We start from the raw sequence: 26,584 nt of genomic DNA, 5'->3' as shown, positions 1-26,584 counted from the left end.
CTTACCTGGTTTGGATAAAGTATGAAGGATGTCCATAATGGCATATGATGTTTCTTACTGTATCCACTGGATGTATCATTTGTGTTCATTATACATACATCATGTCCACTTGTCATTTTTGGCTTACCAACTGGACTGGTAAATGATTCAACTCCAGTTATTGTAGCAACCTGGTAATTAATATCTTAAATAAAGCTGATTGTTATTTTCAAATTTATATATGCAATTAATCGTTTCTTGAATGAGACGTTATCTGTGGACTGAATAGTATGGAATACTTTTAACCTTGAAAAACCATACCAAATTCCAGAAGAAATCTATACAAAAGGCAGCTGTTGAGAAGAAATGTAGAAATGTTATTATGTGGGAAAGTTGCTGTAAACCTGTATGAATGATTATGTGAAATACTTATGTTTATCATTCAGATAGAATGACATTGAATTATCTAGTAAAAACACATCAATAAAATCATCTTTTTTATCAAAGTTAGATTTTAAGTTTTTTTTTCCCTATTATTTATACCTTGGTTGAACAAAAGCAGCTTTCTGTTTTTGCAAACTGAGCAACAGATTGACAATCAGGGGAACTAACTCTGTCAGATGTAGGTATGGGTGGGGGAGAGTGCAGTAAATGATGTAAAGATCCAGTAGTACCATTATTAGGGGCTGGTGATATCTTTAATAAATCTGCAAATAGCATAAGTTGTCATAATTGAAATATGTTACATGGTAAAGTGATAAAACAAATACAGTGGTAGAAAGTGCATCAAAACATGTATAGGATGATTAACTGGCATTCTAATAAAAACAATAGTTATCAAAAAAGCACAATTTAATGAATCAAATCTAATTACAAACAAAATATAAGTCAATATCGGAAATGGTTACCAAGAAAATAATATTGTAATCAGTAAAATTTTATGTGACAGTTTCTGCAATCAATCTACATTTGAAATTCAGAACTGTGCAAAAATAGATTGAAAACAGAAATTGTGAATATACGAGGGGCCAAGAAAATTTGGTAGTTTACAGTATGTAATTATGTGATATCACAGAAACAAACTTACCACACAGCATATTATACAGTTCAATGTTCTCAAAGGGCTCAATACCAATTCCTTGTTTAAAATCTGGTCCATGAGCAAGGAACAATGCCTGTAAGTATATGTAAATTAAAAAACAGCACAACAATATATGTTTTGCAAATTAATAAAATTTTCAATAGAAATTAATACAGTGCCAGTAAATATCCTCTCTAGAGGATGAAGGAATCAGTGCCACATTCTCACATCAAGAACCCTGATATTTGTTTAATATGAGTATAAGTTCTATCATCAGAAAACATGTCCATACCTGCATACTTTTGTAAATGTTATCAAAGCCATGGTTTCCTTTCAAACAGTAAGTCTTGCTACTCCTATAATAAAAAAAACTCAAGCAAGTCATTAATGAATATACAAAGTATCTGGTCATTGTTTTTCTCTTATCATTTCCTTGTTTTAAGTATTTTCTATTGTTTAGAGAAAAAATGTCATTTTCATTAGCTTTATTTTTCAGTTAAAAGTTCCAAGTACATATGTCTGATTAAAATTCAAATAGATTGTTTAAACTGAAAACAAGTTGTATGAATTTGCTCATTTAAGGGTTAGTTATCCTTAGTTGGCTGTAAACAGGCAGCTATAACTGAGTTTTGGATGGAAGTCTAAATTTACTATTATTCTTGCAACTGGGTCATGATGAAAAGTTTACTCTCAATACACATACAAACAAAACGTACTATATAACAAAGAATTAATGGGACTATGGAAACAATATAATACATGGCAAATCTGATCATTTTGTTCATCAGAATATATTTCAGTTTTAATTTATGGTTCATATGAAAACTAGACTGTGTCCTGTTTTTTTTAAGATACAGTCTATAAATCATGGTATCAGAGCTGTCTTTCAAGCATATTTTTCCTATAATACCAGAGACCTAATGAGTCTAAAATACAGGAATACAGTGCCTTATTGATTTGCCCCTCTTTCTTACAGATGAAAATGGGAAGAATCTGCCAACAACTTTCTGATTATCTTCAAATCCTGTATATAGATTTATCTACACTAAACTACTCTTAAAAACCAAGAAATATTTTGAATTACAAATTTTAAGGCATAAACATTGTTAACAAAAGTATGCTCTTTTAATTTGATAAAACCAACTAAAATGCCCATTTTAAAATGATTATAACCCTCTGCCCAGATCTATTAGCTTCAACAATTAAAATACAAACTTAGCTACAGTCCATCTTCTCTGCATATCCAGTACAATATCACCTATCCTTCTGTTGTTGACGTAATGGTGCCTAACTGGCATGGTTGTTCTGTTAAACATTTGGACATGGCCACTCTTACATCGTAACAATCTCTCTATTTCCTCTTGAGACTGGACTGAATAAAATTGAAAGAATGAAAAAGGACACAATGTCCACGTGTTAGAATTACTTTAAAAGAAAAGTTTTGGCAAGTAATTGAGTAATTTTTGAAAATTAAATGCTGAAAATGTTACATGTGGTTGAAACAGGAATAATACAGCAATGGCTTTTACATCTAAAAGAGAACAAGAGAAGTGCTCCAGGTCCCCTGCCTTGCAACAAAAGTAAAATTTCATGGAATATATAGTGAAAGGCACAATCAAAGATGATGTTAAGTCTAAGTGACCTTAACCTTTAACCTAATGACCTCAAAATCAATCTGTGTCTTTTTTTACTCGTGATCCTTTAACTGCCCAAGTTTGATGAAATTCCATGATGGCATTTAATACTTATGCCCTGGAAACCAATTTTTGGCCCCAAAATTTTATTCTGTTAAGTCTGTATGACCTTGACCTTTAAGACCTTTAACCTACTGCCCTCAAAGCCAATTGGTGTCCCTCTTACTTCATGAGCCTTTAACTGCCCAGGTTTGTTGAAATTCCAAAAAGCCATTCAATAGTTATGCCTCAGAAATCATTATCGGCCCAAAATATTATTTTGTTTAGGTTGTGTGACCTTGACCTTTAAGACCTTTAACCTACTGCCCTCAAAATCAATTGGTGTCCCTCTTACTTCATAAGCCTTTAACTGCCCAGGTTTGTTGAAATTCCAAAAAGGCATTCAATAGTTATGCCTCAGAAACCACTTTTCGGTCCAAAATATTATTTTGTTTAGTTTGTGTGATCATGACCTTTGACCTACTGACTGTAAAATCTGTAAGTGTCTTCCTAATCTCATAAGCCTTTAACTGCCCAGGTTTAATGACATTCCATGAAAACATTCAATAGTTATGCCCTGGAAACCAAATTTCAGTTCCAAAATTTTATTTTGTTTAGTCTGTGTCACCTTGACCTTTGACCTATTGCCCTCAAAATCAATTGGTGTCATCTTTCTTACTTCATAAGCCTTTAACTGCCCAGGTTTGGTGTAATTCCATAAAGACATTCAATAGTTATGCTACAGAAACCACTTTTGGGCCCAAAATTTTATTTTGTTAAGTCTGTGTGACCTTGACATTTGACCTACTGACTGCAAAATTTTAAGGTGTCTTCCTTACCTCATAAGCCTTTAACTGCCCAGGTTTGGTGAAATTCCATGAAGGCATTCAATAGTTATGCCCTGAAATTTTCGGTTCATATATTTTATTTTGTTAAGTTATTTTGTTGACCATGACCTTTGACTTACTGCCCTCAAAATCAATTTGTGTCTTCCTTACCTCATAATCCTTGAACAGTCAAAGTTTAAAGACGTTCAAAAGTTACGCTCTGGAAACCAATTTTCAGCTACAAAATTTTGTTTTGTTAAGTCTGTGACTTTGAACTTCGACCTCCTGAAGTCAAAACTAATATGTGTCTTCCTTACCTCACAAGCCTTACACTGTCCAAGTTTGATTAAATTTTATTCAGGTGTTCAAAAGTTACTCTCCATAATTCAATTACGAGTAGATGGAAGGACTGAAGGACCGACAGAAAGCCAAATTCTATACTCCTCCACTTTTGCAAAAGGTGGGGGACAAAAATCATGTATAAAAAATCTTTGTATAGCTATTAAAGAACTACCATATTTTTCATGATGTGTTTAACCATAAATTCAAATTCCCTATAAAGCATACTGTAAAAAATTGAAAATGCTTCAGTTGAAAAATGAGATGCCATAATGAAATTCACAAATTCACACTTACATACAGTAATGAACTATCTAGAAAACTGAGAAAATTGATACATGTATCCATTTATTGAAATATCCTGGATTATTTTTGTCACATCAGGATAAGTTGCCAATGTTGCAAATCAAACACAACCTAATGTCTCCTTCCCCAGTTATAAGATTTGAAGTTACCTACATTAAAATTCTTACTAAATTTATATCATCGAAATGGTGATGTAGTCTACACATGTCATAACATTCTGGAAAATTTAAATGGACAAAACTGGCTTGGTTTATAGCAACAATACATATTATATATATTGCTTCCTATGATACACACTAAATCACAATTTTCAGAATCTATTGACAAATTTAATACCTGTTATTCACAAGAAATGGCAATTTTGAAAAATCATTTCATTATGACAAAGATTTCAGATGAAATTGGATTACAGGGGCATGAACCATTACTAAGTCCCTCTGTTGATTTACTGTGGAGGACAATTAAACAGAAACACAGTGACCTAAACATTTAATCATGGATGACTTTAAGGTTTAAATTAATTGACTTACTATTATCATTGCTTTTCACTACTTTATGTTCTTCATGAAACTGTCTATGAATTCTTCCTATTACACCATCAAAAATCAATGCATTTTTAGTGTTCATGTAGGTATTAAGGTAAACTCTCCTGTCACACGATGTAGACTCCATTCCTATAAAGATAGAAGTACTGTTAATTCTGAATTTTCTTCCAACAGATAAGTCCTGAGCATGATTGAAAAAAAGGGTTGTGTGCAGATCAAAAACTTCATCAATTAAGAAAGAAGTAGCTACAAAAACATTTGGGTCTTGGCCACAAACCATCCAATAAAGTAATTACTTATTAGGAAGATGGGCTGAAAAGAGACTGGCAAATCCATATGAGATGTACTTCAATAAATAACAACTGCAAAATGGTCAACATATGCCCAAACTGTCTTCATATTACACAAAATTAAACATATTTTTAACTACCATGTCAAAATTGAAATAAGCATCTGTGCAATACTTTCTAAAGAAGCATATTTGATTGTTTTTTGGGGGGGTTTTTTCTTGGCACAATTTATAAAAAAAAAAGCAGTTTTTGTGGTTTGTCTAAATTTTTCTAGTCCACAATTTTTAATTTAATTGATTTTATAACAGCAGAAAAGTCATCTTTCTCAATAAAAACATGTCATCAAGAATTTTAAATTGTAATTTGACCAAACTATGAAAGTTCGTATACAATAGTTCTTCTACAGTATATAGGGACACAATAAGTTCCATGTGCACAGGGAGAGGATTGAGTATGACTGGTGATTTGTTCCAAAATGTTTCCTTTATAGTCAGAGTTGGCTTCAAATACATTTTACTGATAAAATCTCACCATGATCAGCAAGAATAACTAAGTTGACACAGTTATGGATCTGTCTTCTGTAAAGTCCATTCATCAGTCTGTCAATAACTTTATCCATTGTACCAAGCATAGCATCAACCTTATATAAATATAATATATTATTGTGGTTGATTTTATGAAACCTTTCTAAATGAATATTCCAGATGAAAATTAAATTGCATAACAAGAACTTATTTTAAAACAAGATTTTCCCAAAGACTTTTGAGATGACAATCAACTTTTAATTTGCCTTAGGAATGCTAACACACCACAACCAATGAGGAGAGCTCTTATAATAATACCAAATGATTCATATACCATTACCTCAGGACTGACTGGTTCATGGCTATCCCCAGTATATGTAATGACTTCTTTGCCAATGATATTACCTCAAAACTGACTGGTTCATGGCTATCCCCAGTATGCATTATGACTTTTTTACCAAGAAAACCAACTCAGGACTGACTGGTTCATGGCTATGCCCAGTATGTGTTATGACTTCTTTGCCAAGAAAATCCCCTCAGGACTGACTGTGCCAGTGTGAATATTGATTCTTTCCCTATAATATTATTTCAGGATTGACTGGTCAATGGTCATGCCCAGTATATGTTATGACTTTTTTGCCAATAAAATTACCTCAGGACTGTCTGGCCCATGTCCATGCCCAGTATGGTCTGGTTCACTAAAGTAGACAGTAATTAGATCTGGTCTATGTTTATCTGACCAACTCAACCAGTCTAGAACTGTATCAATACGTTCTTCATTAGTTACAGATCTGAAAAAGATTTGTGATTCTTACAAAAAACAGTTATTTCAAATTTTATCCAAACAGAACAGAACAGAATTAAATACAAAACAACTGCCACAGATAAAAATAATGGTACAAAGTTATATACAATTCAATGCATAGCCACAATGATTGAGATATAGAATTGTACCCTAATGACATATCTACATTCAGTATGATATTACATGAAGTTTGTTTAATAAAATTTGACCACTTAAACTAGTTGAAAAATAATACAAGACTTTGTTCTGAATAGCAGACAGTTTTTAATCATCATTTTGTTAGAATTTTACACTATAATATAATAACTTCACTGCTGTATAAGTGTGTAATTTGCAAATCTTGGTAAAAAGATGATATCAAAGCTGCACTTTCAAAGCTTACTTAAAGGTGTGTTTACACTTGTTGGAGACATTTAGGTTATCTCTGAACATATTCATTATCAAGGTTATATGCTGATGCATTTGTTGCATATTACAATGTCTCTTTTTTTCCATTGTTCATTAATTGGTTAACAAAAACAGTAACCTAAGTATCCAGTAGCACAACCTTTCCATTCTATTTAAGGTCTTGATTAATCAACTCATCAGAAAACTTCTAAGAAAAAGATATATCAAGTATCAATTTATCAGGTTAATCAGACTAACTTTATAATCCTTAACATCTGGAAATATTTTTTTAATTATCAAAATGTAATCTGGAAAAAAGCAATTTTATACAATTACCCATCATAATGGTAGTATATATCGGGTAGAACACCAGATATGTTGACATCAGATCCAACCCAGAAATATGTTGCTGTTTTCTTCCCCTGTCTCTTTGCAGTAACCCATAGCTACAAAGGGCATTAAAAAGTATTTGTTGAAATTCCTGGTGATAATATCCAAAGATAATGATAGTAATCTGAGTTATCTCCAATATATGAAATGCTTTCCTGGCAATATTTTTTTTTTTAATTTTCTGTTCACTTTCTATACACGGAAATTTATATTAAATCATTTTGTATTTATGAAGAAAAAAATAAGTAAGTCTGCCAATAAACTTACTGGTTCCCCTCCCCACCATCTAGGATCAGAAGTCTCAGATCCACCAATAGAAAAACTTTTATTCATTACAGAATCATACATGTTGTTATCTACAATGCCATGAGATTCTGGATACAGACCCTGAAAGAAATGTCTCCATTAGTATAACATACAAATTAATTTACAAATGATGCTGCACTTGATCATTAAAAACTGTTAAAAAAGGTAACTGTGCCAGCAACAATCTCAGTTATATGGTTAATATACTATTTTTCAAATATTTTTAGCATTTTCATTTTAAATTGTCTCTGCCTGGTTAAATTCAATTCTATCTGTGATTTAGTGCAAAACTATTTGTGTAGAAATAGCTTTTATATCATTTTTTTGAAATTTTTCAAGCGTATTATTTTCATTTTTTTTTTGTGTAATCAAATTGAATATTTAACATGACCACAGAATACTTGGCATTTGGTAAAATTTTTGAAAAGTACTGATTATTTAGGTTCTATATTTCCTTAAATTTTTCATTCAAATTTCCATCTGTGTAAGTAACAATTCTAATTAGTATATATAGGTTACAGACCACCAATTCAACCAATGAGCATTCGGAACGTACGCAAAAATAGTCCTACGCAGAAATTACCCCTGTTCCTCATAGTGCTGTGAAAAAAGTTCTCATCTTATTTAAAAAATTTAAACAGTTTCTGAAAGGAAAAACATTTCTGTACATTTTATAGGTGCATTTTGCTTCTTGTGATGTGAAGCCTAATCTCCATAATGATTTCTAAATATACCCCTATCATGTGAAAACACTGGGATTTCCCATGCTATTTATAGACCCTTCACTTCTGGTTACCAGTGCTGCACTGCAAGTCTGTTAACCCCACATGCCATTCTGAGGATTGTGAGCTGACATATGTAGAATCATGCTGATATATAGTCCTCTGCAGGTTAAAGTTAAGGTAGAGTCCAGAGAAGCCATTGAATATTGTGAAATTAGCATAGAAGCCTATGGGAAGTGGAATTAGTGGTTTCTAGCCTTAAGTTGAAGCCATGGCAAAATGAAAAGATTCTTGGAATAGCTTTAAACTACTTGAAGATCTTGTAAACTTTGCCATGAGAGGAATACACTACCAAAGTCCAGAGAAGCCATTGAATATTGTGAAATTAGCATAGAAGCCTATGGGAAGTGGAATTAGTGGTTTCTAGCCTATATAGTTTAACTTACAGTTACTATAGTGTAATGGTTTGGGAATGTCAGTGTAGGGTACATAGCTCTCATGTAAGGAGTATGAACTCCACATGAAGCTAGCCTCTGTAATGTTGGTGTCAGATTCCTTTTTAAATAGTCAGCACGGAAACCATCCAAAGATACCAGTACTACTGGGTTGGATCTAGAACACATAAACAGCAGGTTTTTCACAATGTCTAGATAGGTCAGTGTGTACAAGCATATGCAACTGAACACACCTTGCTACTTTTCATTTAAATTGAAGTCAATGGACAGAAAATAGAAGTAAAAATAATCTTGTTTCCACACAGATAAAACTTTTTTATTTCGGAAATTATTCATACCAGCCATGTATTTTTTGCCATCTAAAGCAACAAAAAAAGGTATTCAGTTTTATTGTTTACATTTATAATTTTATTTAGCCACAAAATTGTATGTCGTGAAAATATTGACTCCAATGTTAAAGAAAAGTAGCATGGTGCTTTAGCTGGTTTTACCACAGGATACAAACTCCTACACCCTGTAGGTTATGATCTCATCTATTCAGTAACCAAAAATTATAGCTCTTTAGATATCAAAATTGAAGTATAGCATTTGACTACATGATCATAACAACAAGTGTTACAACATTCTGTTCAGTGGAATCAGAGTGAATTAACTACATTTAGTTGATCAGGTGATTAAAAATACCTCTGACAGACATGTTTCTTTGGTTGACGAGGACTAAGGATATCATAGTCATCGAATTGACGGTTCCATGGGAAGATGTTGTGAAGCAAATGAAGGAAAGAGACAAAGTTTATGAATCTTGCCAGAATGTAGCAACAAAGGTTGGCAAACATGGAACTTCCAAGTGGAGATTGGATGTAAAGGCTTTACTGCACAGTTTTTCTGTACTAGGAGTGACTGGGCAACGTAGGAGAACAGCAGTACAAGGATTGCGCAAAGCAGCGAAAAAAGCTTGCTGAATTTGGTTGAAGAGGGACAACAGTAGCTGGATACCCACCAACTACAAAATGATTGATCACCACTGTGAACCCCCCATTCTGAGAGTGTATCTGTAAAAAAAAGCTGCGGTCATTTGCTTGGCAATTTCTCAAAAAAAAAATTCTGATTTAGTTATATAAGGTTTGTCTTTTCTGATATAAATACACCAAGAAAAGACTTTGACACAAGGAGAAAGCCAGCTGTAAATAACACTATGAATTATATTTCCAGAATTTAGTACAGTTAGGTCATGAAGGTGTCAATTCATAATCTGCTTCTGGAGGCCTAGTATCAAATTGGGAGATTTTTCTTGCACTTTAAAGAAAAAAGTTTCTTCACAATGTTTTTTGGATGAGTAGAGATAGTTGCCATACAGGTTCAGATTCACACGTTATAGGTCCTCTAATCGTAATCTCATATATAATTTGTTTAAGCCATGTAATCAAGTTTATTTCAGACTAATCTTTTTGTCATTTAATAAAGTAACAAAGTTAAAAACTCTACTTATATGTCTGTACAAATATTTTAATCAAAACAAATAGCTTTTGAACTTCACAATTTTCGTAAATGAACTTTACTTGCTGGCTTAGTAGTAAGACGAAATTAGGAAGAATCATGAGTTTATGTGTCGAGGCAAATGACAATAAGTTAAAAGGCCTATAACTCCTCCCAGCCCTTTTAACAAAAAATTAATCATAAGTTATGATATTACAATACTTTGATCTTGTGAAAGGGACATCTGAATGGTAATTAAATTTACACCAAAATTGTACAACCCTAACTTGTCAACCTGAGTATAAATAAACAGACAGAAAGACAGACATATTGTCTGTTAATATGTTACACTAACTTTGTCTAAGTAGGGATAATGTAAAATTAATGGAAAGTTGAGGGACTAAGTACATTCACTTAAACAGGGATTTTTATATGATTGTATTTATCATTCAACAGTATTTATCCAGTGTACTTAACTGATTTTAACAATGTGCATGAATTGTGTTTCCAATTAGGGAGTACATGTAGTTAAAGTGCTTGAAAACTATTTTCCTTATCACAGATTATTCTATAATGGGAGAAAACCTATTCCTACAGGTATTGCAACATTACATAATTACAAGCTACGTTTTCACCTTCACCCAGTATTTCATTCAGGTTTAATTCAATTTTGATTATATAGTACATGTAGTAAAAGTGCACAAAACAAATACCCTTATCACATATCATTCTAAATATTTCCTTTTTTGGTTGTAAAATTGAATAATTATAGGCCATATTTTATTTTTTGCACTAACCAGTATTTCAGTTAGCTTACAGTAAATACCTGTCTATCATAGTACAAAATTTAGCAGTAAAACTTTTTTTTTTATTATTTACCATTAAATTTAAGAAATTTAAATTTTTTCTAACACCAGGAATTAACACATTTTTATATCAAAGCATATCAATGCTTAGTTATTCTGTTAAACATTTTCTGATTTTTTTTTATCTTTCCCTTTGTGTATATCATACATGGTGATATTGAAGATGAACACCACTTTTTCTCAATATGTTCCCACTATAACCTACAAAGAAACAAATTAATAGAAAATCTAAATAAAGTTGATAATCTTGTCTCTAATTTATTTTTTACAATGAAAGAATTAGTTTCCCTATTAAACAGTCGCCTATTCAATGTAATCAAACTAATTACAAAATTTATGAAAGAATTTTTTGAAATCAGAATAAATACATAAATTTATTAAACAGTATAGCACTGTTGCACCTTGATCAAATTATTGTTCGTATTAACATGTCATATTACTTTTATTTGCACTATGTTTCGTATTGCATTATGCCATAACCATTTAATGTAAATGTGTTTGTGCTAATAAATATTGTCTATAGTCTATTGTCTATTGTGACATGTTCTATAAAACTGTTATCAAAACATGCATGACCTGCCCAGTTTATTGAAAAAAAAAATAGGTAAGGGTTGTCTCGCATGCTAATTTTTTCTTGTACAAATTGATCTGTAACCAGATAATATAAACATATGTACTTGTCTTTGACATTGAAAAATCATAAAAATCAAACTTGACACTCATTTATCAGACCTAAAAGTTGACAGTAATCTGGGTAAAATTTAATTGAACAAACACTTAGCCAATACTTGAACAATACCAACAGACTACCATAAAATGTATGTGTCATATATTTTATATTCTTTATCAGATTGAGTAGCAAACTGAAATACGATCTGTTGTTAAGGTATCTAACTGAGCAAACAAGACCAAGACACTCAAGTGACGACTCTATATACAATACCAAACAAACTATTTAAGATAAACTTCCTAACTATATATTCTAATTAATATATAATACATGGTTTACAGTGTGCAGGATTAACATTATTTACTGTTCAGGTTTCTGAGTTATAAACCATTCATGTATACTACACATACTCCAACTGTAAAACAGTCAATGTATGCTGCTATTTTAATTTATATGTGTTTGCACATTATAATTGATCATAAACATGCAAAAAAAACATTAGGCTTTCAATTGACAGAAACCTAAATTTTCCTGTTAATTCTAACTTATAGCTATGAAAAGGTCCATTTCTTAAAATTTGAATAAGTGAAAACTATGTAAATCCATATAAACCTTCCTTATATATCAGGAAATAACATAAAGATCCTGTCTAAAGGTGATTAACCTACTGAATAACTAATAACTAAAGTTTTTTTATATACACTAACAATAAATCTTACAGTTGATATATCCTCTACTAATTTACCAAAATAATCAGTCCTGACCAAATAAGTACAATAAAGAAGTACCAATATGCCCAAGGTACAAACAATGTCGAGAAAACGACTATGTACAAAAACATGTCAAACAACACAAAATTGAAAACGGAACAAAAAAAACAAAACAGGAAGTGAACTCAGGACCTTGAAAAATTTCTTGTATCTGAGAAAATTCTTAACTGTTCGTGATGTCATCAATTTCAAAGACTTTGATTTGACTTATCTGTGGAAGTTAAGAATATTCTCAGACTTAAGTATTTCTGAATTTTTGTGGCAAGGCGTTCTGAAGGTTGAGCAGTTCATTTCTTGCAAGACATTTGCAAAATGGCTTGTTGAGGATCAAGTCTGTTGGTACAGAAGATTATATATGACAGTTATAGGTTTTTTATCATATTAGAATTGAATGATATATTTGTCAATTACATCATGGTGACACTAGATGAACTTTTGGAATGATGATTTTAATCTATAGGCAAGGCAACATATTCTTGTAGCTTTTGTGTCAGCAGCTTAGCCTTACTTAAAAAATCATTGTACTGCCAATGGTTGCAATTTCTTAAAAACTGTTAGAGTTGAGAGACAACTACTCCATATACTTATGTAGCTTGAATTTTACCACAATGGAAAGGGTAGTTGACAACGGGTAAATTAAAGTTGTAATGTTTGTCTCAGAGTTCACATTTCAAATGTAGAATTTCATTATTTCATTAAGTTGATAAACATTATCAACACAACAGAAATTGAAACTGCATTTTAAAGATTGGGGAAAACATGAATTCCTTTTGTCTTCTGTGAGTAAATTTTGGCTGAAGTCTGCCTCATAAGAGTGTCAAAAAAGAATAACAGAGGTACGTGTATATACAATTGGTTCCAATTGTGAATGCTTATCAACTGTTTACTGGACAAGTATGTTGTCTATCAAAAAGTTCAACAAGTAATGAATCCATATCAGTATGTTAGTAGCTGAATTCAGAATTATATTACTGCACAGAGTAAGATTTGTCTTAGCCTTTAACAAGGTATGTATACCTGTGTTTCCTTACCATTGTAAAAAGGGAAGCACTAAATAAAAAATTTCTGTTTTCTTTTTGTTTTAATTGTGTAATAGAAGTACATGAATAAAAACTGGGAAAATCTTCAGTTTAAAACAACTTTATTACAAGAAAAAAAGAGGTCTAGATATAAGAATCTCTCTATAATTTTTCAAAATGCATATCTGCTTAATTCCACATCTGATATGTAGCAAGTTTCATAAAAAAAAATTTCACAGTTGTTAAGATGCTTGTAAGCGACTTAGAAAGGGATACACTTGGCTGACCCAGTATTAATACTATGGACACTTATGAAGTTTATGTATCCAGTTGAAAAAGGGAGATCACAATCTTCATCTTCTATTGAAAAAAAAACAAAGGAATCTATCAAATATAGATAATCAAAGTCTAAACAACTATGGAATTTTGACTTCATTAAGCAACATTGATACCTTTGTAGGATTAAACCTACATTTTTTTTTAAAATACATGTAAACATGGAACAGCTTTCACATAACAGTCACTTACTTCCATGGACATTTGAGTGATTCCTGAGATTGACAAGGTTCCTGTATCCATTCCTGACCAGGGTCTGTTGTTGTTAACACAGGTTTAGGTTTAGTTGTATGTGATGAGTCTGTTGTTGATGGTACAGTGGTACCAGTTGGGGTTGTCTTTTGATCTTGTTCTTCGCTACCTTTTGAATTGTTGTCATCTGTATTACTTTTACTAACTACTACAGCTAGAGCTGTAGCTAATGCTAAAATTATCAACACTGCAACCTGAAAGGAAAGCAATCAATACTTAATTGTCATCACTGCTGTCATGAGTGTTGCTCTGTAAAGAATATATTATCCCATTATAACCACTGAATAAATTTTGAAAAGCAATTTATTTTTATTATTTTTATTGTTTGGCTCTATATAGCCTGGAAAACTTATCTGGAAAAATCATGTTTTATTTTTCCTCTTTTTATCCCCTTTTATTAATAGAAAATGAGGTAAATTTATCTATGTAATTGATACCTTTACCAAAGAACTTCAACCTTATCCCATTAAAATTAATAATTAATGAGTAAACATTATCTTGGTAAAAAACATTTTATATTGTTCTACACAAATTCTTATTTTTTCCATCATAGTTTTGTGATCCTATTACAGACTTCCCGAAATTTGCTGACAAAGTGTCAATCATTTTTCCACCAAAAGACTTGACATATCTGCAGGACTGAAATGTTTTCTGTAATTCCTACCGACCTCTTTTAATAATGCAAGTCTAGAAAAAAAATTTAGAAGTCAGGGCCATTGGACGGACAGTTATTAGGAAGACTGCTATAGTATGAGAGGTAAAGTTTTTTTCTTTCATTTGCTTTAACCCAAGGGTTCATGGTTAAGTGTATGAATACCTGCTATCATCCTTACAAAATCTGCATTCACTTGTGTCAGTTGGACTACTTCAAACAAGTTTTTACAAAAGTGAAGACCATTTTTCTCAAGCAGTTAAGTTTTCAGTTTGAAAGTGTTTTCATTTGGTAAGTGAATAACCATAATTGCTAGGAAATGTAAAAAATGTACAAAATATAAAGTCTCAGCATATTTTGGAGAGTCAAAGATGTATTTTTTTTTTCTGTAATTCACTGTTGACAGTGTAATCCAGTGGCCTGGTTACTGGTATTTTAATTGTAAGGCAATTTTCAGCAAAGTCTAGGAAACACTTCAGAGTCCCAGCATGTCCAGGGAAAATGGGACAAAGCCTCAAAATTAAAAAACTTCTTTGCAATTTATTTTAAAAGACATTGAGATGCAATATTCTTGAAAGATAGTTAAAACTATGTGCTCTTTTTAGTCTTTATGATGTTGTTTGGACTTTCTTTGCCAGGAAAAAAGGTGAGGCCTTGATGAAGGATATCTCACAAAAACAAGTCTAGTGAAATATGGTTTTGTAATGCAAAGATGTTACATTGCCCATCTTTGACAGGACCAGATACTTCATAAAAAAATCAGCAATCTCCTGTCTAAGTGCTTGTGTTAAAGCAGAATTTTCTCAAGTCTTATCTGCATTTTTTGCTTAAATCATAATAATAATGAATTACTTCATTTCTTGTCAAAACAAAAAAAAATCTCATGCCTGTGGTGAAGACCATAATTTTCTACCATTGCATGGCCGTAGCCTTGAATTATGAATGAGGGTGTGAACTGATCAATGGTAAGCAATTTTACTTGGTTATTTGGTATGATTTCTCTTTGATTACAGGCTAAAATGTAAATCAAAGTGGTTTTTTTTTGTTTTGGTTGTTTTGGTGTTTTTTTTTCCAACCAATCGAACCCCCTGACTACGACCTTGCATTGTAATACAAGGAAACATAGCTCTCTAGGTAGAAATATGTCCTACATTATATCAATGCTTCTACTTTAATGCCACAGAACACCTGTATGATATTTTGGACACTGCCTTTTAAGTTAGAATAGCAGTCAATTATGATGAGTTTAACCCCTAAAATGTCAAGTAAATACAGCTCACTGAGGCCATTTAAATCTTTGTTAAATTTTCTATTATGGTACATTTTCAAGTTTATATTTTAGGGCATCTTACATAAAACAGTCACTGTAAACCAAAAAAAATAAAATTATTCTAGTATTTACAATCACTTTACAACATTTCTTAAACATTTTTTTGTGAACTGTTTAATATTAAGAAGGTTGTTAAAAGGACTGGTGCACACATTTATATTGCAAACTGAAAACGTGGCCATTTTGCAAAAGTGTAATGAATGCACCATAACTTTAAGCTCTTAAAACTACTTCAGCTAGAAATAATCTCAGTTTAACAATGTATAAGCATTAAATTCTTTCTAGAAGAAGTTTCAGCATTCAGTTCAATTAAGTAATTGAAACTAAAGATATAGGCTTGGTCTAAATTGAACAGTATTACCCAATCAGGAACAAGTAAATCATTTGTATATAGGGTACAAGCTACCTAAACACAGTGGTGGGTGGCATGATAGAGAGGTTAAGGTCATTATAATTGACAACTATTCAAACTGATAAGGCAGTGTCCAAAAGGTCACACAGGTGTTCTGAAGTAGTTAAGTAGAACATAATAATGGTATAATGTATGGCATATTTCTACCTAGAGACCTATTTAAACTACTCCGTAGCTACCAAGATTTGTATTGAAATTGGAACTGGTCCTTTTCAACTAGCTGTAACTATTCATATTGAATTTAAGTATTCCGTCCGTACTTGTGTCTAAAATTCGCAAAACACTTGCTTTATATAGGTAGAACGGTGCTATTTCTCATTATTTTATGTTGGCCTTTTGTGTACCCTACTTAAGTACGTCTGGACACAGTGATTGGACATACAAATCAAGGAAACCAAGGTTATAGCGGTAATCAAAAGAATGCAATCTTAGTAAAGTCAGCTGTTTGTAGTAAATGTGAACTCTATTCGGATGTGTGTATGTACCACCTGAAAATTCGAATTACTCTAGTTTGGAAGCTTTTGAAGAAATGGAAAACGAATTAAGAATTAATTTCACCACACTGGACAAATATGTTGTCGATTAAAAATTCCAGCATTTTGTAAACATCTTCTTCTGTATATTTGGAAGATGGTTTGGAATTATTTCTTACAAAGTAACAGGAATTTCTACCAAGTACTGTATATTTGTATCTAGGTGTACCTTTTTTTTTAAAAAAAAACAATGCTGTATAATGTTTTTGAGTCGGGATTTTAATTGAGTATGTGGAATAGAAGTATACAGTGTTGAAAAATCATATTCTGATAATAGTCTTGAACTGATTGTCTCCAAAAGAACTTTCGAATTTTTCAGGATCCACGCTGAATTAATACCACTACGGGAGTAACAAGTGTTGTGGTAGGACTGCAAACCCCCTTTGACAGCTGTGAGTATAGAAGTTAAAAGTTAACATGACATCGTGATGATACCCGAAATGTTATATTAATTACAGGCTCTAACATTATTATACTTCTAAAAAAATTGCATTATATTTTTTGAAACCCATTTTATATAAATATTATGATTTTTTTAAATTTATATGCCAGTCGCAGAGAAAGGGGGAAACTTTGACCCCAAACATCATCTGCTTAAAATACCGAAGAATCGAGATGGTTATGCTATGACTTTGATCACAGTTTTAGTTAGGAAAATGACGATATTACTGAAAAAAAAGTCACTTTATAGCTCGCTCCGTCATTGTATTAAAGGGTGATTTTTTTTTTCAAAAGTTTCATTATTGTCGCCTATGGAAAATAAATAGTACCGTTCTTCCTACAGGTGAGCGTACAGGGGTTATACTATAACCGGAAGTCATAAAACTAACTTGACAACGGTGTCGGAAGGCAAGTCCCGGAATGACAAAGTTTTTCGCTTCCGGGGCGCCTGCTAATTAAGAAAATTGCAGGATTTTTGGGGCCTCAACAATTGGATCTCATTACCGGTAAACTGCCATCGGTAGCATAAAAAATCATGGTATTGTAATTTTCCAAGATCTAGGGTCTCGAGACTATATGTGCTTGTTTTATTTTGTTTTTGTTTTGTTTTTGTTTGTGTGTTTTTTTTTGTATCAACTATTAGGGCTCTTATTTCTGCGAGTCCTACTTTCTGAATTATGTTTTTCAATAAATCAGTTTAAGATACAACGCAGTTGTTATATGAACGTGTACCTGGACAGTACAAGTAAATATATTATCATTATTTTTATTTCGATAAGAAAGATAGAATGAATGTTATAGAGATTTAAATACAAACAGGGTCATTTTGGTCACTGTCCCTTATCAAATATGTTTTGTCAGCGTAAAATATTATTTATCGTTGTATCTTCCAAATTTAAAAAAAAGGGTTTTAGTAGCGTAACAAATAATACTTAGCAATATGCAATACATAAATTTGTTATGCTTATTTTTGGACTTGAAGCATAAACAAAACTGCCGAAAAGGCTTTGGATAGAACTAGCTCACTCTGTAAATGAGAGCGAAGAGAATCCGATATATATTTTATTGCAAACCAGAAGTGATTAAACTGGCTGCAACACCTTTTTATATACCGAATTATCTCCGTCTCTGCATCCCATTTATAAATCTTATTCCTTAATCGACGTCTTCATAAAATCTTTTTGAGTTGCTTAACGGATCTAGATATTAAGTATTATCCAGTTCCTTTCTTATTAATTTGTAAACATCATTTTGACTACTTTTCAATTCTAATCCTTAGAAGATATAATCTTTAAGTGAACTTTGATTTATTCAATTGATTTCATAACATTAACAAAATGTTTAACAAAATATTCCCAATATGAAATATGCAAAAATATATCATCACAACTTTATTCCTATTTGATTCCGTCAATTTGTGAAATACATACATGTATCAAGGAGTTAAATATATAATTATATATAAATCTTTGCATGTATGCACATTTTCAAGATTGGACATTACACTTAGTACAGTTATTAAATATCTTGGTTCGTGTGTATTGCCTACAAATCTCATCTTTGAAGACAAGTGCTCGGTTAGTTACTCACCCCTAATCCGAATTTTAGCCTGTTGTTGGATTTGCGTGTGCGTTTTTCCTCTTCCGGCGACTACAACAACAACAAAAAATAAACTTACAATGCGTACCACTCAAGATTTCCGTTTTCGATGTATGCTCCTGAGTAAAAAATTACAATATTTGTATACAGAATTCTACTACGAATCATTCTAAATATGTGTAGGTGAGGGGGTACATACGTGAATAGAAATTCTAACTATTGGTTGATTTTCTTATTCATATCAAGTGGTTTTATATATATATTGTGTAAACAGACACTTTTTTCAAGATTTATCTGAAGAGGCACACCGGCTTCCACCATCTCCATTTAAAAAAGACACATGTAACGTGTCAAAAAACTATTGATTATTCAAGAGTAATCAAGGTAACCAAGCTTATAGCGGTAATCAAAAGAATGCAATGCCAGGGACAAAGACCAGACATGAAAAAAAAGAATACGCAACAAAGAACATAAAGTAACTAAAATCATACACATTGAAAACAACTGTATGTAAGTCTGCGTAATGACTTATTAAATGCCAAAATCTACTCTCTATTTGTTGTATTTTAGTAACATATCACTAAGAACTATTACTTAAAAATGCACGTGCAGATGTAACACGACTCTAAAAGTATAGCTTACCTCTGAGGTTGAAAATAGCTCAAATCGCTGAAAAATAAAGAAAAAAAAGCAAAAAAAAAATTTGAGGATGTTACTTTTTCATTTTATTAGATCATTTTCAACGGTTTTATATGACCCTTTATTAATGTTTTTTATACAATATAGTTACGGTCATCTGGTATCATCATAAACTCACCATTAATGTTGATTATACATGTATTTTGTGTTATATGGAGAGGACATTGATAACGTGTTAAAACTTTAATCCAATCCTTTCGTTTTCTGGACAATAAAATATGTTAAATCTAATAAATTCTCTCGATTTACTTTTAAAGACATTGCCGACCGAGTGACCGGATAGATAATCTAGAATGTCTACATCAACCAATACTGATTAAATCTGGGAGGAGTCTAATGTATTGTCTCTCTTGTTTGTTTATTTGTTTTCGAAAGTATCATCCATCTCAAATTTAATCAGTAGTTAAGAGCGATTGTCGACTTTCGGGCAAAAAAATAACAATGCCACGCAGACACGAATCAGTGGCGGATCCAGAAGGGGTGCAGGGGGTTGGTATATCCCTTTTTAATGGAAATTTTGTAAAATTTACAAAAATAGCATAAAATGTCCTAACATCCCCTCTATTTTTCCTTTTCGAAGTGTTTAGATCCGCCCCAGACGAATTGATCTATTTGCTCAGTGGAAATAGGTTTGATAACAATCCTGACATCTGTGGTATGTTTGTACATAAAATTCTAAAGTGCATGGGGTTACAAATCTACTCATACCAATACCCGTGTGAGATTTACTGTGTGTTTTGAACATCTTAAACTGCCAAGTAAGAAACACAAGTAACAGAATATACAAATTTGCGAATTTAGTATACCGGTACGACGTTTGGCATTCGATCTACACGATCGGGCAGGATGTCTATACCTTTGTGGCCCTCTACTTCCCGCAAATGAACATTAAAATTGCGAGAGAAAAGGTCATGCAATTGTGCCACAAATCATGCACTTGCGACAAAAATGACATCTTTCAGGGGCGCGTTCATAGGGGAGAATCCGGCGTAAAATAGGGGAACACTTTTTTGGCGTGAAATCTTGATTTTTCACAAATTCTGCTCCGAAAATTCATCTTGCTTCGACTAACTTGCCCTTTGATTCTCTTAATTTTTGATTCCCTAGCCAGAAATCCTGGCTCCGTCCTTTTCCTCTGCGCCAAGTTAACGGTAGAGAGGGAATTTGATGAAAGGCTGCTTTTTTTTCAATTGAAGCAAGAATAACCAAGGGAACCAAGGTTATAGGTCAGAATGTAATCCAGAGACAACGACAAGACATGGAAAACAGACATACACAACAAACAAAATAAAGTAACTAAAATCATACATACAAAGTAACAAAAGCATAACTGAGCAACTCTGACTCCATTAAAATAGCAAATGTCACCAAAGTCCGGACGGTATATAATTATGATTTCATACGTGTATTCATAAATGTTTGCTAGTATTCTAACAGAATGCACAACCACGCTCAATTGCAAAGAAATTAAAGCAATCACGTACCTGTTTTTCCGACATCCTATATAAAACTTAGATCTTGTGGACTTGTTCGAGTATATTAATTAGTGTTTTCTCTCCTTTTTTCTTTTTTTCTTTTTGCTTAACTCGAACCATTAGGATTCATTTTGAAATTTACAATCGCATCCTAAATAAACACATTATAAGAAAAATACTGCGAGAGTTCTTTTTTAATATATCAGTTCCTTAATATTCGTAAATTTCGTAAGGGAAAATGCGCAGCTTTAAAGATAAAGTGACTTATGGGATAGATTAAACGAAATTGAACTTTAGTGTATAAAGATGGGTACGGTATCTTACAGTGGATACCACCCAATGTATAAGAATCTAACTACAGAGATATCTATTATTTTGTATCTACCACTGCCCAAGTGTGATTAGATATTTAGCACGTAATGTCACTGCGTTATATGTAGAAACTTTATATTAGTTTTCATAAAACAACAGCAAAATCAAAATGATTACTCGCCAGTTTCAATACGTTCTAAACAACTCTTTTTGTTCTCATACGCCAAAAAAAAATCTTTTAGTGTTGTATGCAAGCCGAGTTTTTTTTCTAATTTTTTTTGTCTACCTTTCAGTTTTAATTTGGTTGGTCACTTTCATGACACTCACAAAAGACTCATAGATTTGTCCTATTAAAATGCATGGATATTTACTATATATATCCTACACAATAACACCCAGATGAGCTGTCCCGTACTACCATACATCATGTACTAAGTTACAGCCCTAGATTAATCCTACGAGGAGGAATGGCCCGACCAGCGAAAGCTGTATTTCAATATAGCCTAGCTGGCCGAGTGGTCTAAGGCGATGGACTTTGTGTAGGCGGTGTGCCATAGACGTCACAGCGGTACGAGTACGAGTTCTGCGGAGGGAACGACCAAAAATTTGCTTCGCAAATTTGACAGTTCTAACATCGTTGGGAAATTTCCAGACCTTTCAATATATATGTATATATACAACGTCTCAGAAAGTGACAATTCTGTTCGCTACACTGCTCCGTCGGATCAAATTGATACAGGTAGGATAATACATGCTTAGAAAGGTAGTAGTAGGTTTAATCTAGGGCTGTAACGTAGTACACGGTGTATGGTAGTACGGGACAGCTCATCTAGGCAGTGGGAACGACGAAAAATTTGCTTTGCAAGATTTTCAATGAAGACTAAAGCAAGCTTTATGTTTACCCAAATTTTGAGAACAAAATCGTGAAATAGGAAAAGGTAATGGAAGCTTCGCCAAAAAATCGCGATACCTTTCAGTGCTTTTCAGTGTTATTGTGGGCATGTTAAAACTGTACATAACAACGAATTAACTGTAAATGTAATATCAAATGCTTGCAACCACACTTTTGAAGGTACAAGAAGGTCACATGTATTTATCAACAAATATTTTGGTCGAATATAACAACGAAATAACCCTTTTAAAAAATATAATGTTTGTTAATATTAAAAAGAACAACGTCCTGTTTGACCTTTACTTATAGTGTTAATATTTTTCGTATCTCCTGCGTTAATCTACTAAAAGCTTTTGAAGTTTTGATTATAAAAAGTTAAATGATAAATTCTTACCATATTATATCCTGGCATATCGAAAATGTCGGTATCATGTGTCCTATTACAATAAGCAATCAACTACTAAGAGTATAAAGAAAGATAACCGTTCCAACAAAGTATTTAAATTACTGGTACAAAATCGAAATTTTAGTTAATCGATCGTGTTATCTTGTCAAATTGACCTTGTATGTATTAACCGTCCAATCTAGGCTATGTCTTAAAACATCGCAAAAAAAATATTCCGTGACCATAGTTGCCTATGCCGGTGGCCGATAAAGCAAAAGTTTATCGTGGATAAAATATTCTGGTTGTGGAAAAATTCTAGAGAAATGTAGTCAAAATGTACATGTTAACTATAATATTTTTTCTATGCTTCACATAAATGCTTACAAGTTATCACTAAATTCATTAATATCCAAAACAAATTCATTAAATAGAAGTGAATTTAAACAAATTTGTCCAGTTAAAGTATGGAAGCAGCTTTAATTTAATACCAGTACACGAACATTTAATTTTACAACTACAGATAACATGTATTCAGAACTTGTTTCAGACAGTGCCATAAATTTCAAAATGTTGACAAAAAGCGACCTTCCACCCTTTCCCTCAATATATTACGTTAATCCGATTCTATAAACATGGGATCCTTCTCACTTTGGCGCCCTTGTGAGTGGTATATACAGCTTTGTTCTCCATAGTCTTGTGCCAAAATCGAGAATGAAGGTAATTGTGCGGCTCCCCTGTCGCTTGTGAGTTAACTACCATACACGCAACCAAAAGATCCTCAAAAGTTACTATAGCGCTGTTTGGACTTGTCATTCGTATGGACCTAACTGCACCGAACTTGGATAGAATTCTGTACAGAGCTTGGATATCATAGCCGGGTAGATTTTTCTTCAGTTGCCATCTAACCACTACTGTTGATAGTGGAAACTGTATCCGTTGGTTGTCTTTGAACAGGTCGTTGGTTTCTTTCAGCCAACTGAAAAAATATCATAGTTCCACTTACGCTGCATAGTTAAAGTATGCAGGGTATAGCAATAATTACAATGGTTATAGCTGAGAGTTTAACAGGAAAAGAGACACTGCATGCACAAATCACACAATAAATCACAACATTGTTGATGCCATCAGGATGTCGTCTTTTAGAAAAAGAATTTACATGTAAATTTGTAACATATAAAAGATTCAAAGCTTCGAGGTTTCAACAAAACACAATTAACTTAAATCCCGCGAAAAAAAAAATCTAAAGTTTCCTTCAACTTTTTCATCACGGTGGGGTTGCTGTCTCTTTGACATATTCACCATACATATTTTCTTTATATTTTGATCTGATTCCTTTATAGAGAGGATGTTTCATGAACGAGTCCTTCTATCCCTATTATTCAGCTAAATCTACCTTCTCGGAGGTTGATGGTTAGGCTTAGAGGTAATAGCACTGACACCATGGACAGCTTCCAAAACATTATCAAAGCATGTACACTTCAAGTTCTCCTTTTCTAGGAAATCAACTGTCGGCAAGTCTAGAATAAAGGATTTTCTCAAAAGTAAAATTAAATTATGCTTGAATCAAGTTTTATCAATTTTATTAGATTACCTTAATTCTTCCGTGCTATATTAAAATTTGTTTCATTTACGGGTAAAGGAACGCAATCCAGATCGAAGACAAATCTAAGTAGTAAGAATATAATAAAATCTCATATGAAATTTACTAATACTATTTTAATAAAGGGTATTCTGGAATTATTAGAGAACAATATCAAAATTTGAAACATCGAAAGAAAAACATTAAGATTTAGCGGCCAAGTTAAATAATATAGGTTAAAATATACACACATGTAGACGAAATATTTTGTGGTAAAGTAAGATTACATAAATCACACACATACCGAGACGGCATCCTTTCTTCGTATGCTTATCCCCTACTCTGCAAACATCCTTTTTTGGGTCGAGTAGACGTTTATATACCTTCCATGTTTCTGAAGACTGTAAGATAAAATCATTTGCAACTCATATTGTGAGTAGCCTCTGAACCTCTGATTGTTAAATGTAAAAAAAAATGAAATATAATTGTATAATTGTAATATAATATATTTTGGTTGCTGAAAAGGGAAATAATTTTGACTTGTGGTAATGTTAACATGTGCAAGGGAACCATTATTCGAACGATAATCAAAATAATTTAATCCGAGGATAAGGATTAGACAGGGACAATAACTTGAAATAACCCAAATATAACGCGTACAAACAAGCAACCCGGACCCAACTGAACAGTGGAAGCATGAACCAGGTGCACCATAGCAAATATCATCTACTTTTCTAGAAACACTCCCCGAGTGCTCATAAAATTTTATTTCCGAGGTAGACGAAAGAGGAGAGGAAAAACTACGACACAGTGGTTTTCATGGTGCAGATAGATACAACGAAACGGTTCACGATCATAAAACTTGTGTAGTGATAATCTTGCATTAACTTAAACCTGTTCCAGAAGCATAATTATACATAGTCTAGGACATTATAAAAAGTCCGCCTAGTTTCGGTAAGCTCTGGCACAGCATATGAGCTCCATGCGCATAGTTAGTTATCATCTTCTAAACATACCAAAGAAAATGTCAAAATGTTGGAAGTTTTTATCGAGGCCATATTTATTCAGTGTGATGGACGTGCTTTTCAACAGACGATCGGCATTCCAATGAGAACAAATTAATTGTGCTCCGCTATTCGCCGACATATTCGTTCACTCTTATGAGGCTGACTTGATAGCTGATTTTATCCAAAGGTAGGAATATCGTTTAGCCACATCCTTTGATCCCAGTTTCCGCTATATAGATGGTTTTGTCTTTACATATGTAAACAATCCTCGATCCGAATCTTTGATCTTAAACACCAAGAACTTGAGATAGAGACATTATGAAGTCAGTCTCGTGTATAGACCTACTCACAGAGATCGATGGAAAAGGAAAACTCGTGAACAAACTATACGACAAACACGATGACTTTTCATTCTGTATCATCCAGCTTACCTTTCATCTTCAGCACTGCGGAATCTCTACCAAGTGCTACGTATTTGTACCAAGGCGTTCCATCCTTTTAGGATAACTACGATATAAAATGCTTCAGAGTCGGGATTTGAACTGAGTATGGGCAATAGTAGAATAAAGAGTTCAAAAGCATTGTCTGTCACATACCTCTGACGAATGTTTTTTTAACCGTTTGCCGACGTGAGGCACAACCACTGGAACGGTAGGTAAGGCGACAGTAGCGTTTATTTTCTTGGTACACCCGTACAACATAGCGGCTGTTCAAAACAAGCCATCCCAAGTTGCCATTGGCCTCCCCTTTGTAATGGGCATAATCGATGCGTAGAGATGACTTTGACGTCATGTAGCCCCTAGTAACATTGTAAGGACGTTAGGTTTGTAACTTTTGCTAATAGTAGTCTGGTAGGTATTATTATCATTACAGTGGCTAGTAGCTCTGCAGTGCAATGTGTTGGTACAACGACTGAATCGGTTTGTGTACTTAATACTGCACCAAGTATTTAGTACAGTAAGCCAGAAAAAAATTAGGAAAGGCGGACTGACGAGGACACATTTTAAACGTGCTTAGCCATAGCCATAAGTGCGCAATGTAAGCTTTTTGGTAAAAATTATGACTATTCTTTGTAATTGACTATTTCTTGGTTAAAGTAACTATTTCAATGTAGGTTTACAAAAAAATTATAAAGTTTATAGTGGACTGAGTTGCTCATTTACTTTTGTAACTTTGTACCTATTATTTTGGTTATTTAATGTTATTTTTATTTCCGCTACAATCATGGTTTCCTTGATTACTCTTTTGCC

The 26,584-nt window shown here is 32.8% G+C and overlaps 2 protein-coding genes across 4 annotated transcripts in view; both read right to left on the bottom strand.

Moving 5' to 3' along the window:
• Positions 1-23,090, bottom strand: part of LOC148629500 (uncharacterized) — a 52,865-nt gene extending 29,775 nt beyond the window's left edge. Inside the window, exons 1-15 of one of the 3 annotated variants that reach the window (XM_088552413.1) lie at positions 22,758-23,090; positions 19,628-19,654; positions 18,977-19,036; positions 13,959-14,212; positions 8,621-8,786; positions 7,414-7,533; positions 7,093-7,202; positions 6,217-6,355; positions 5,572-5,680; positions 4,736-4,879; positions 2,276-2,432; positions 1,353-1,416; positions 1,067-1,154; positions 523-686; positions 6-170 (exon numbers count right to left, since the gene is read on the bottom strand). In XM_088552413.1, coding sequence (XP_088408539.1) covers positions 6-170; positions 523-686; positions 1,067-1,154; positions 1,353-1,416; positions 2,276-2,432; positions 4,736-4,879; positions 5,572-5,680; positions 6,217-6,355; positions 7,093-7,202; positions 7,414-7,533; positions 8,621-8,786; positions 13,959-14,212; positions 18,977-19,036; positions 19,628-19,654; positions 22,758-22,775 — 1,785 coding nt within the window. In that variant the 5' untranslated portion in view covers positions 22,776-23,090. Of the gene's footprint in view, positions 1-5; positions 171-522; positions 687-1,066; positions 1,155-1,352; positions 1,417-2,275; positions 2,433-4,735; positions 4,880-5,571; positions 5,681-6,216; positions 6,356-7,092; positions 7,203-7,413; positions 7,534-8,620; positions 8,787-13,958; positions 14,213-18,976; positions 19,037-19,627; positions 19,655-21,168; positions 21,429-22,757 lie in introns of those variants that run through there. The other 2 variants (XM_088552423.1, XM_088552429.1) reach the window with 2 other exon arrangements.
• Positions 23,091-23,205: 115 nt separating this feature from the next.
• LOC148629499 (testis expressed protein 56-like) lies at positions 23,206-26,104 on the bottom strand. The gene is made up of 4 exons (XM_088552466.1): positions 25,931-26,104; positions 24,632-24,728; positions 24,142-24,265; positions 23,206-23,724 (listed from the first exon to the last, which is right to left on the bottom strand). Exons 1-4 carry the CDS (start codon positions 26,033-26,035, stop codon positions 23,373-23,375), a joined length of 678 nt encoding a protein of 225 aa, XP_088408592.1. The 5' UTR covers positions 26,036-26,104; the 3' UTR covers positions 23,206-23,372.
• Positions 26,105-26,584: the final 480 nt, after the last annotated feature.

The sequence above is a fragment of the Perna viridis genome, chromosome 1 (assembly GCF_037379345.1).
Source record: "Perna viridis isolate PV_CMFRI_1.1 ecotype Kerala chromosome 1, ASM3737934v1, whole genome shotgun sequence".
Classification (NCBI taxonomy): Eukaryota; Metazoa; Mollusca; class Bivalvia; order Mytilida; family Mytilidae; genus Perna; species Perna viridis.
The sequence above is the reverse complement of the archived record's forward strand: the minus strand, read 5'-3'. Positions and strand labels throughout refer to the sequence as shown.